Below are 12310 nucleotides of genomic sequence, written 5' to 3'. Positions count from 1 at the left end.
GTTGGAAGACCCAGCCTCGTTTCATCTTCAAAGTTCTCACTGATGGAAGGAGGTTTTGGCTCAAAATCTCACGATACATGGCCCCATTCATTCTGTCCTTAACACGGATCAGTCGTCCTGTCCCCTTGGCAGAAAAACAGCCCCATAGCATGATGTTTCCACCCCCATGCTTCACAGTAGGTATGGTGTTCTTGGGATGCAACTCAGTATTCTTCTTCCTCCAAACACGACGAGTTGAGTTTATACCAAAAAGTTCTACTTTGGTTTCATCTGACCACATGACATTCTCCCAATCCTCTGCTGTATCATCCATGTGCTCTCTGGCAAACTTCAGACGGGCCTGGACATGCACTGGCTTCAGCAGCGGAACACGTCTGGCACTGCGGGATTTGATTCCCTGCCGTTGTAGTGTGTTACTGATGGTGACCTTTGTTACTTTGGTCCCAGCTCTCTGCAGGTCATTCACCAGGTCCCCCCGTGTGGTTCTGGGATCTTTGCTCACCGTTCTCATGATCATTTTGACCCCACGGGATGAGATCTTGCGTGGAGCCCCAGATCGAGGGAGATTATCGGTGGTCTTGTATGTCTTCCATTTTCTGATGATTGCTCCCACAGTTGATTTTTTCACACCAAGCTGCTTGCCTATTGTAGATTCACTCTTCCCAGTCTGGTGCAGGTCTACAATACTTTTCCTGGTGTCCTTCGAAAGCTCTTTGGTCTTGGCCATGGCGGAGTTTGGAGTCTGACTGTTTGAGGCTGTGGACAGGTGTCTTTTATACAGATGATGAGTTCAAACAGGTGCCATTCATACAGGTAACGAGTGGGGGACAGAAAAGCTTCTTACAGAAGACGTTACAGGTCTGTGAGAGCCAGAGATTTTCCTTGTTTGAGGTGACCAAATACTTATTTTCCACCCTAATTTACGAATAAATTCTTTACAAATCCTACCATGTGGATTCATGGATTTTTCTTTCACATTCTGTCTCTCACAGTTGAAGTGTACCTCTGGTGCAAATTACTGACCTCTGTCATCATTTTAGGTGGGGGAACTTGCACAATCGGTGGCTGACTAAATACTTTTTTGCCCCACTGTATGAAGCTTTGGTCATTTGGATAAACTGGCCTAGAGGGACAGACCACTGTGTATTATGTAAAGCCCCACAGCACAATGAGCATATAATAAACCTCACAAGTCTATTTTTGGGTTTCAAAACTTTCAAAATGAAATGTTCTGAATGCTGTGATAAAACAGTTTCTGTTTAAATAAATTATTTCAGTGTAAAACTGGGACTGTGTGACACCTCAGTTGTCTGAGGTGATCCTGACGGATCAGAACTAACTGATAATTAAGGACAGTCAAGTTTTATCATATGAACAACAGTATGTTACCTGAAAGTATTCAAACACTGTATTACGAATTCTTGTCTCTGTGGGAAAGTTGCATTCACTATATGTGTTTAGGGGTTTTCGTGGCTGCAGTGAGTGATGCTGCAAGCAGTGTTTTAAGAGAGAGATAGAAATAAAATGGTCTTCTTGTTTGGATTTTGCAAGTCCACAAGACCTCAAGTCAGTAAGAGAAAAGCACCCTCTGCAGTACAGCCCATGCAGCAGTCCATTGTCCATAGCACAATCCATTTTCACACAGGAATACACCATAACACAAATATTTTTTATACACATGCTGTATGTCTCTTACTGGATATTTAAGTATCGTTTTGTTTTTAATGGGCATATGGAAGCATGGTTATTTTCATATTTCCATAAAATGTTAACCTCTCTGATAGTTTTTTTTTATTTTTTATTTTTACATTGAATACTGAAAATTCTTGATAATACATCTATCTCTGCCTGGCATGCCCCCCCTATAATATTGGTATATGTTTAACACACACAAAATATACATTTATCAAACTGGTTTGTGTGACATTTCAAGCGCTCTTTGGGGCCCCCTTCTGGTGTTGGAATCCCATTTGCAATTCATTTGCTCGGATTAATAAGGTGCTCCACACTCTTCTTCACTCTGCAACCCATTTGGTTCTCCACCCATTCCACCACACACTGCTCTGCTTAGCTATGGCTCAATGCGACCCTGCAGTACTTTTTAACCTTTTATCGTTATATATTTAACTGGAGCTTTGCAAAAGGTTGTCAACAGCCAAAGAAGAGCTTTGAATTTCCTTTGAGAAGCCTGGAGAACTGTTAATGACAACAGCTTATAGAAATCACAAAACAAGACTGCCTAAGAGAGTTCAGGCAAAAAAAAAGTGGTCATATCCATCCAAATATTGACATTCTGGCTTGTTAGACTTGTACAAACTCAATTTATGCCTTAGACTGTATTAGCATGTATGTGTGTATGTTTTTTCTATTTTCCATAGCAAAATGTAAAGAAATGCAGGTTGGCTCAAGGCTTTTGCACAATACGGGATATATTTGTGGTGGAAAATGGACATTTGTATTACTACATAATTGCTTTGCTTATATTATGTGGAGTAGAAGCAAAAATATTTAAAAATAAGTCATATATTTTACTTTCAAAGACATGCTCAAGCCTGCTGAAGCCTCGATTAAGCTTTAAGGGATTTTTCCAAAGCCAACAATTATTAATTTAATATAAAAAAAAATAAATTTTGACCAGTTGGATGCACTTCCACAACTCTACCACTTTTGAAGCCATGTGTTGCCGATATATTTTAAATAATGTAAGAACAGAACCATCTTTGCTCACCCTCCCCTCCCCCCAAAAACGCTCCAGACTCGATAACAACAGCGCCCTCTGGTGGCCGGCGGGCGGGGTTACAGGACTCTAAGACGAGACAAAGATGGATCTGACGTTCAGTCCGCCGCTTCACAAGCAGAGACATCAATTTGTCGTCGATTTTGTCAAGAGGAACAAACCTAAAAAGGTCGCTAATGTCTTCGTGAAAAATACATTTTTTAAAACTTTAGCTTAAAAGCAAGAATTTCGTTTAGCGACGTTTGACTACACCAAAGCTAATTATGTTAGCAAACATTTTCACCAAACCAATTAAGTTAGCTACTATAGTGCATAATAAACTACATTGCCTTGGCTTTTCTTAACGCTTTGGGTTCACTGTATTTACAATTTCTTATTAAATTTCTTTAACCGAGAGTCTGCGCTGTGCCTTTGTCCAGGTGGTGGACTTGGGCTGCGGTGAGTGTACCCTCCTCAAAATGCTCAAGTTTCACCACGAAATTGAACTTCTGGTTGGAGTGGACGTGAACGGTGCCAAAGTCAAGAAAAGGATGTATGTATGTATGTATGTCTGTTCACGCAAATGGTGAGAGTTAAGATTAGACTGCGGGGTTAAAGTAATTTAAAGTGTATTCTTTGGCGAATCTTGTGCATCAGTGCACCAACATATATTCCTCTTAACATGTTAACGGAGACAACAGGTCTGTCTAGGCTATGTCGAGATTTTTCATTTCGTTTTATAAAATAATCCCGTCCACACTTAAACTCAAAAATGAAGGAAAACGCTGCTATGAACATGCCAAAGCAACAGGTGGCGATATATTCCTAACAGTGTAGAAATGTTGGCCAATCAGAAGTCTAGAAGCCTCGGTGGGAAATAGTAAACAAGGATGGGGCATAGAAGCAGAACCGAGTCGTATGTGTGGAGGGACAGTAACTGTGTGTATATGTAAGCATTTAACCACTGCAGAGAGTACAATTAACAGTATTATAGAAATTCATTTCACCGAAACGTCTGTGAAGGTTCTCAGTCATCCAGGTCATCGTAGTCAAAGGAGCTTGCGAAGAAAAGCGTCTGGACTTCTTTAAGTTGCTTGAAGACGTTTCACCTCTCATCCGAGAAGCTTCTTCAGTTCTAAGGGCAAATGGTGGAGAGTCCCAGATATAAACCTAGTGGGAGTAACCCCCCACAGAGGGACAAAAGGACCCCCTGATGATCCTCTAATCGCCTGAGCCAAGGTGTGAAACTGGGCGTGGGTCCCAATCAGCCAGAGTTTCGGGTGTGTTCATTGTGAAACCTGGCCCCACCTTAGACTCAGCAGTCCATCTGCATCTTAAGGATAAAGGACACTCTTTCGAGGATGCCAATGTTCACATTTTGGACAGAGAGGACAGATGGTTTGAAAGAGGAGTGAAAGCCATCTATGTCCACTGTGAGCGACCATCTTTGAACAGAGGCGGGGGTTTACGACACCAACTCTCTGCCATCTATAATCCAGTTTTGAGATCCCTTCCCAGACGCCTTAACGCCCACTCACATCCTGGGCCATCTGACCTCAGGAATTCGCATGATAAGGTGGGGCCAGGTTTCACAATGAACTCACCCGAAACTCTGGCTGATTGGGACCCACGCCCAGTTTCACACCTTGGCTCAGGCGATTAGAGGATCATCAGGGGGTCCTTTTGTCCCTCTGTGGGGGGTTATTCCCACTAGGTTTATATCTGGGACTCTCCACCATTTGACCTTAGAACTGAAGAAGCTTCTCGGATGAGAGGTGAAACGTCTTCAAGCAACTTAAAGAAGTCCAGACGCTTTTCTTTGCAAGCTCCTTTGACTATTTCACCGAAACAATAACGTGGTGCACATTGTGACGTCAAAAAGGCGCACATCTTTGACGCTGCATTTTCTCCGTTTTTCTTGTCCACACATAAATGCAAAAACGGAGTTTTCAAAAATATCCACCCTGGCCGGAGTTTTTAAAAATCTCCATTTTCAGTGACCGAAAACGCTGTTTACGTGTGGACGCAAGGTGCAAACGCATAGAAAAATCTGCGTTTTCAAAAATACCCGGGTACGTGTGGACGTAGCCTAGACCTTTGCAAAAAAAATTGACTGAAACGACTTTATGAGATCACTAAAATATTTCTGTAGAGTAAATATCCTTAGAGTGGGTATTTAATTTGGTAAAATTTGTTATCACAAACTACAAGATGAAGGTTTGATCGACGTTTTTGAGGCTTTGGATGTCTTCAGGCCTGTGAGTCAGCTGCTTTCAAAGAGTCCTGTTGGTTATATCGTAACATTGCTGATTTTCACAAATCCCCACCTCTTGCATTTGTCTTAAATAAAATGATAAGTACATAGTGTAAAACTAACACTGAAACTAATAAAAACCAAACAAAAGCTAAACATTTTTAAATGATAAAAACTCGACTTGTACAGGGAGTGCAGAATTATTAGGCAAGTTGTATTTTTGAGGAATAATGTTATTATTGAACAACAACCATGTTCCCAATGAACCCAAAAAACTCATTAATATCAAAGCTGAATGTTTTTGGAAGTAGTTTTTAGTTTGTTTTTAGTTTTAGCTATTTTAGGGGGATATCTGTGTGCAGGTGACTATTACTGTGCACAATTATTAGGCAACTTAACAAAAAACAAATATATACCCATTTCAATTATTTATTTTTACCAGTGAAACCAATATAACATCTCCACATTCACAAATATACATTTCTGACATTCAAAAACAAAACAAAAACAAATCAGCGACCAATATAGCCACCTTTCTTTGCAAGGACACTCAAAAGCCTGCCATCCATGGATTCTGGTAGCTAGCATTCCACACACACACATACACTTTTTGCCAAGGTTCCAGCTGCAGTCACCAAGACATGTAAATGTATTTAGTAACCCTCTGGGGTTTATTGTATTTTGCACACCTCTGTTGCACACACATAAGAAATTCACTCACATGTGTTGTACCAGTGTACCTGCACATGTTATGTGATACGGGAAATCTCCAATTTTTTTAATTTTTTAATTTTTTTTGAGATTAAATAATATACCATTGTAAAGACGACACAAGAGTTCCAGAGGCTCTTCTGGGAGCCAGAGTCGACCAGAAAACGTTTCCCCGAGCTTGAGTCCTCTATGAAGAGCAGCCTTTCCTTATCGGCAGCGGTCACAGCCGCTACAGAGCGCTGGCAGGCTTGTTTCCCTGGGCCTTAAAACTGCAAAGGCGGCACGGTGCTGTCACGCTGATGGTAAAAACACAGGCCTTTACCACAGTGCCGCTGTGCCACTTTATTTTTTAACAAAACTCTACGCTTTATGTATAAAGAACTGCCTATTCTACTACTTATTGAAGAAAAGAATCCACAAAAGATTAGTTTTACTTTCTTTTATTTGTTCCAGATTAATTCTAAATTATTTTTTAAAAAGCAATGAAATGCATCAGATGTCTCCCATGCTTTCTTTTCTGCTGTAATTTTTTTTTTCCTTGAACATAAATTGGCCTATTGAAAATAAAATGTAGTAAGAAACACTACATTTTTTCAATAGGCCAATTTATGTTTAAGAAAACCCCAACAATCAAATGATCCCATCTGAGCAAGCACTGGGCGACGGTGGGAAGGAAAAACTCCTTTGTCTTAAAAAGAAGAAACCTTCGACAGAACCAGGCTCAGATGGTGCGGCTTCTGTCAAGACCGGTTGGGGGTTAGGTAGTTAAAAAACTACTCTAACGGTACAGCACTACAGCTTTTTGGTGGAAATGGGTGGAAGGATGGGTGTTACACCTCGTTTCATTGGAGGTCTTACAGGTGGTCGGGGTGTAGATTCAGCTTTTTTACAAATAGGTGGCAGAGGGACAGGACTAGGTCGTGGAATTATACCTAGTTGGGTGGGAATAGGTTGCTTTCCACTTCTGGATATAGGTGGAACACACATCCTACGAAAAGGTGGTAGGTTGTCGGTCGAGAAAGTTTCCTTTTTCGTTGGTTGTGTGACTTGAGGAGCGGGTGTCAACTTTGTGTTTTTCGGTCTAATGGGTGGCAGTGGAGTCCGCTGTAACTGTTGTTCGTCAGATGCATCTTCCCTGCCTACGTAAATGTATTTATGTTCCTCAAAAAGGGCAATGTCTTTTTCAACTTGACTCATTGCCTCTTCAAGAAACATTTTGTAATTGTATTTTTTGTGCTGTGAAGGGGAGATAGTAAAAGGGAGGGATTGATATTCAAAGTTTAGCTCATTAAACCTCCTCTTTAGGCCCTGGAGAATGTTTTGTTTCTCCTGTTCGGCCAGTGGTTTAACTGTTTCCTGTTGTTTTGTTAACCAGGCATCATTGTCCTGCTTAGCCTTTTCTTTCTCTGCCTTTCTTCTACGCAGATTCAGGCGTGCAGCAGCAACCACAGCCTCCCAGACACTGTTCAGAGAGGTGTACTGTTTTCCCTCCTTGTAAATCTCACATTTGATGATGGACCACAGGTTCTCAATGGGGTTCAGATCAGGTGAACAAGGTGGCCATGTCATTAGTTTTTCTTCTTTTATACCCTTTCTTGCCAGCCACGCTGTGGAGTACTTGGACGCGTGTGATGGAGCATTGTCCTGCATGAAAATCATGTTTTTCTTGAAGGATGCAGACTTCTTCCTGTACCACTGCTTGAAGAAGGTGTCTTCCAGAAACTGGCAGTAGGACTGGGAGTTGAGCTTGACTCCATCCTCAACCCGAAAAGGCCCCACAAGCTCATCTTTGATGATACCAGCCCAAACCAGTACTCCACCTCCACCTTGCTGGCGTCGGACTGGAGCTCTCTGCCCTTTACCAATCCAGCCACGGGCCCATCCATCTGGCCCATCAAGACTCACTCTCATTTCATCAGTCCATAAAACCTTAGAAAAACCAGTCTTGAGATATTTCTTGGCCCAGTCTTGACGTTTCAGCTTGTGTGTCTTGTTCAGTGGTGGTCGTCTTTCAGCCTTTCTTACCTTGGCCATGTCTCTGAGTATTGCACACCTTGTGCTTTTGGCCACTCCAGTGATGTTGCAGCTCTGAAATATGGCCAAACTGGTGGCAAGTGGCATCTTGGCAGCTGCACGCTTGACTTTTCTCAGTTCATGGGCAGTTATTTTGCGCCTTGGTCTTTCCACACGCTTCTTGTGACCCTGTTGACTATTTTGAATGAAACGCTTGATTGTTCGATGATCACGCTTCAGAAGCTTTGCAATTTTGAGACTGCTGCATCCCTCTGCAAGATATCTCACTATTTTTGACTTTTCTGAGCCTGTCAAGTCCTTCTTTTGACCCATTTTGCCAAAGGAAAGGACGTTGCCTAATAATTATGCACACCTGATATAGGGTGTTGATGTCATTAGACCACACCCCTTCTCATTACAGAGATGCACATCACCTAATATGCTTAATTGGTAGTAGGCTTTCGAGCCTATACAGCTTGGAGTAAGACAACATGCATGGAGAGGATGATGTGGACAAAATACTCATTTGCCTAATAATTCTGCACTCCCTGTATAAGAAAATCTTCTCTATTCTGGCCCAGTCAACATTCAGCATTCGCTGACATTGTCTGCTTCCATCTGCTTCCTTTTGACTGAGTCCTCTGGGACCTCAGAACATTTAAAAAACACTAATTAAAGCAGAAATGGAAAACAGTGTGACATCAGTGAGAACAAATCAAGTGACGGTCATAAAGATTGGAATGATTAAAAAAAACAACAAAAAAAACCCCGCCTCTGAGACGGGAGACCAGTTAAGTTTAACTTTAAAAACTGGTTGAAAGTTAGTAATTTAAAATGATCTTAAAGTCTTGCTCTGATTATTGTCTTCAATAAAGATGAAAGCACCAGGCAGCACAGTAATGTGCAGGCTCTGCTTGAATGTTTCTTTAGGCATGGATTAGCTCCTATATCAACTGACTACCTGGAGCCAAGTTACGATCAGCTGTGCGTTGAGCTGTACCAGGGCTCAGTGACCCAAAAAGACGCCCGCTTCAAAGGATTTGATCTGGTCACCAGTATAGAGCTGTAAGCTGCTGCATTCTCCTCACTCTTTTGCGTTCTGTTCATTATTACAAATGTTTTTTCTTTCTTTGCTTTTATGCTCGTCACTCTGTGCTGCTTCTTGTAACTGTGTTTTCTATCTGTCTGTGTGTGCAGCATTGAGCACCTCACTCCTGCTGATGTGGAGCTCTTCTCTGAGGTGGTATTTGGTTACATGACCCCAAAGATGGTCATCATCAGCACCCCAAACTCTGAGTTCAACATCTTCATGCCTGGAGTGTCCTGTTACAGGCACAGCGACCACAAATTTGAATGGACCAGAGCAGAGTTTAGATCCTGGTACATTAACTTTTTTTTAGTCATGCAAATAAATTCATCCTGAAACACTGTAGGAACCTATCCCCTACTGAGCATACAACACAAATTTAAACTGCATCCCTTCTCAGGGCTATGAAGGTGTGTTTGGACTACGGCTATGAGGTGGAGTTCACTGGTGTTGGAAAAGCCCCACAGGGCCAACAGGAGGCAGTTGGGTTCTGTACCCAGATCGGTGTGTTTTACCAGCTCGGGGGGAGAGATTGCTGCAAGACGTTGCTCGTCAACGATGCAGAGGATTTGTTTCCATATACATTGGTAAGTATATTTCAATATTAGTACAAATGGAAAAAGCTAATTATTTCTGTAGTACAAACAAAAAGCATTAGTGATAGTGCTGTGGTATTTGTGTTTTCACTAGCATTTCCTGAGCTGCTACTATTGGAATTATGCACTATTAATATTATTAGCTGCTGCAGCTGGTCTTTTTGATTTATGTGATCATCGATTCATACTGCCATCTGGTAAACAGGAAACAGCTGTAACCCATGTCTTCAGTCCTGTCAAGTCTTTTAAGCCTTGTCTCCCATTGTCCTCTAACTTATTTGTCTACTGAAACATCCTCTGTGTTTTCTGGGTCATGCCAGAAGGGAGGGATGGATGGATGGATAGATACATAGATCTTTTTTTTATTTGCATTTTTGATGAAAATGTACATGTGAAAATATTTGATGAATGCACATTAGTTACTTCCTCATCAGTTTTTATTAATTAGTCATTCCAGTGATTTGAATACACCTAGCAAACCAGAGGTAAAAGCAATATTTGATGATGCAGTAGATTGCTTTTAAACTGGTATGAAATGACAGTATTTACCGCCCTCTGCTGGTGGCTGCTTAAAATTGCAAACAGCTGGACATACATGTAACACCAGCGTGATTAATAGTGATTAAGCAAAAATTACATTTCTATACCTCTCTAATAATAACTTTGTGGTATTAATCAACAGCATTAGAGCTTTTATCCTGAATATATGCTTCCCCAGGTTTCTGTTTCATACAGGTTTCTGTGATGCTGCCTGCTTCCTTTGACTTTTGACCTGTGCTTTTTCCTCTGCTCTGTCAGCTTTACAGAGTAAACTACCCCAGCCTGTGCGACAACAACATCTTGCGCAGGGTTCTGGTGAGTGAAGTGCTGTACGGGGCAGAAAAACTAAAGAATAGATGGATGGAGGAACAGGCCGACGGGATATGTGATGCAGTTGCACTGTGTCAAACTGAGGGAGGAGGTGAGGAATTCCTGTCAGATGAAGCAGACAGGGTGAAAAGCATTGTTTTATCATCTTATTTAAACACGTTTGTTTAAAATGCACCAAACTGTATACCTACAGCATGTGCAGAGGAGATGAAAGATTTAATGGAATGGAGTGGTGCATCAGACAGTGCTGAAAAACAGGGGTCCTGTACATCATGCAGGTGAGCTTCCTCAGGAGGATGCCAGTATGTGGTATTAAGGAGAGGCAGCATCTCCCAGCGTTTTATTTTATGAGTTTTTCTTTATTGACCTTTTTGTGTGTACTAATAGGATTGTGGCTGTACCACTGGATGTGCTGTGGTCCTGCTGTCCTAAAGTCAGTGTGCTAAGTGGAAGCCTTGGTAATCTCAAACATCTGCTGATGGATGAGCCGAACATTAAACTGAGCCAGGATAGCTCTGCTGTGCTAATAAATCACTGGGAACAAGGTATTGTTTGATTCATTTTCTTTGTGCTTCACTAAACGTTTGAAGTGGTTTTTAGATTGTGTTAATTTTTCTGTGAATATGAATATTTTCTTCATTCGTTGATGTAAGTTTGACTCTAATCATCTCGTGCTGCATAATAATGAATGTAAAAGAGTCTGGCTTAAGTCCAAAATTAAAATCTGATGTTTTTCATCATTGACCTGTCTCATATGCACTGGTGCATATCAGACAATTAGCAAGGCTAATGGAGGCTCAAGTTGATGTGGCACAAATAGAGCCTCAGGTCTTGTGCTGACAAACAACCCTCTGTAAATGAATCTGCTGTCTCAAGCAAATGCGTGTTATGTACCGTACTGTGTGAAAATCCAGAGCCACACCTTATTTCTTTATATTTTACTTCCAAGGAGCCAGACTTTCTTTTACATTTTTAAAGTGGTCTTGAGGAATAGTTCTCCAAGCTTTCTGACGGTCTTTCAAAGTTATTCTTCGGACATTGGCTCCTTTCCCCCCCACTCATTCAAGTTCTGAACTGTGAATCATTCAAGCATCAAAAAGGCACCTAACTCAAGGGATGAACCAGTGTTGTCTAATAAAAAGGCACAACAAGACAGCTTGATAAAGAAACTTAAGTTAATAAATTTAATTACAAAAATTGTTATTAATTTGTATCTCTAGGCACTTTATTATTAGCAGTCAGTCACAAAAACATGCCCTCCTCTCATTTTCTGTAGTTAAATCTATGAAAAATGCCAAAGATAACACAAGTTGAAGAATAAAGGTGCCAAATATTGATTTTAAAGCTCAGTAGAAGTCCACAAACTGTATTTACCGTATTTCCATGTATGTTTCTACAGATTTCCCATCTTCCTAGCATAATATAGAGAAAGGAGGGTGGCTCAAAACTTTTGCACTTACTCGATTAAGTCAGAACACACATGTCAAGCCTCGATGAAATAATCCTATGGATGGCCAGAAACTGTTCTCCACCCCTTTGCATAACTCATACTGACTAAAACTTCAATAGTGTCAGCAGTGACAGTATTAAGTGTATTTGTGTGGAAGGGTATTGCAGCCTTCCACACAAATGCAGTACTAAGAGGTTGTGCAGCAGAGATCATCAACTTGTATTCACTGCTCACAAGAATCATTTTAGCCACATTGACCACAGAGTGCTTTGCTCACTTCCCTTTCACAGCTCACATGCATCGTCAGCTAACCATGCAGCTTGTCATTGCAGTTCTTGTGTTCGTTGCATGAATGTTTCTGTGTTTGTGACTGTGACGCTTCATTGGGATTCTCAGACCAGGAAGAAAAGGAAGATGACTGCAATTTGGATGACAGTGGGTATCCAGAGGCCAGTCTGCACAGCCACAGTGCTGAGCAAGAGGAAGACTGGGAGGAAAATGATTGATGTGGAGGATGTTTTCCAGGTATATGTCAGTGTGATTACTGAGTTCATAATAAATATGAGAAAAACTTCAGATTGTCATTACTGCACAGTCTACACACATCAAAAGG

General features: G+C 41.3%; 1 protein-coding gene across 1 annotated transcript; it reads left to right on the top strand.

The window, feature by feature from the left end:
- The first annotated feature begins 2748 nt into the window (after positions 1–2748).
- Positions 2749–12273, top strand: henmt1 (HEN methyltransferase 1). Its single transcript, XM_004562091.4, has 9 exons — positions 2749–2906; positions 3157–3269; positions 8625–8759; positions 8892–9074; positions 9182–9368; positions 10176–10338; positions 10441–10525; positions 10635–10792; positions 12094–12273. Exons 1-9 carry the CDS (start codon positions 2823–2825, stop codon positions 12201–12203), a joined length of 1218 nt encoding a protein of 405 aa, XP_004562148.1. The 5' UTR covers positions 2749–2822; the 3' UTR covers positions 12204–12273.
- The last annotated feature ends 37 nt before the right edge of the window (positions 12274–12310 follow it).

This window comes from Maylandia zebra, linkage group LG17 (assembly GCF_041146795.1).
Source record: "Maylandia zebra isolate NMK-2024a linkage group LG17, Mzebra_GT3a, whole genome shotgun sequence".
NCBI classification, from domain to species: Eukaryota; Metazoa; Chordata; class Actinopteri; order Cichliformes; family Cichlidae; genus Maylandia; species Maylandia zebra.
This window is presented reverse-complemented; position numbering and strand designations above follow the sequence as displayed.

Coding starts and splice junctions, on each gene's coding strand:
- henmt1 (XM_004562091.4), top strand. CDS start 2,823: ATGGATCTGACGTTCAGTCCGCCGCTTCACAAGCAGAGACATCAATTT. Junction 2,907..3,156: donor AGAGGAACAAACCTAAAAAG/GTCGCTAATGTC, acceptor GCCTTTGTCCAG/GTGGTGGACTTGGGCTGCGG. Junction 9,369..10,175: donor ATTTGTTTCCATATACATTG/GTAAGTATATTT, acceptor CTGCTCTGTCAG/CTTTACAGAGTAAACTACCC.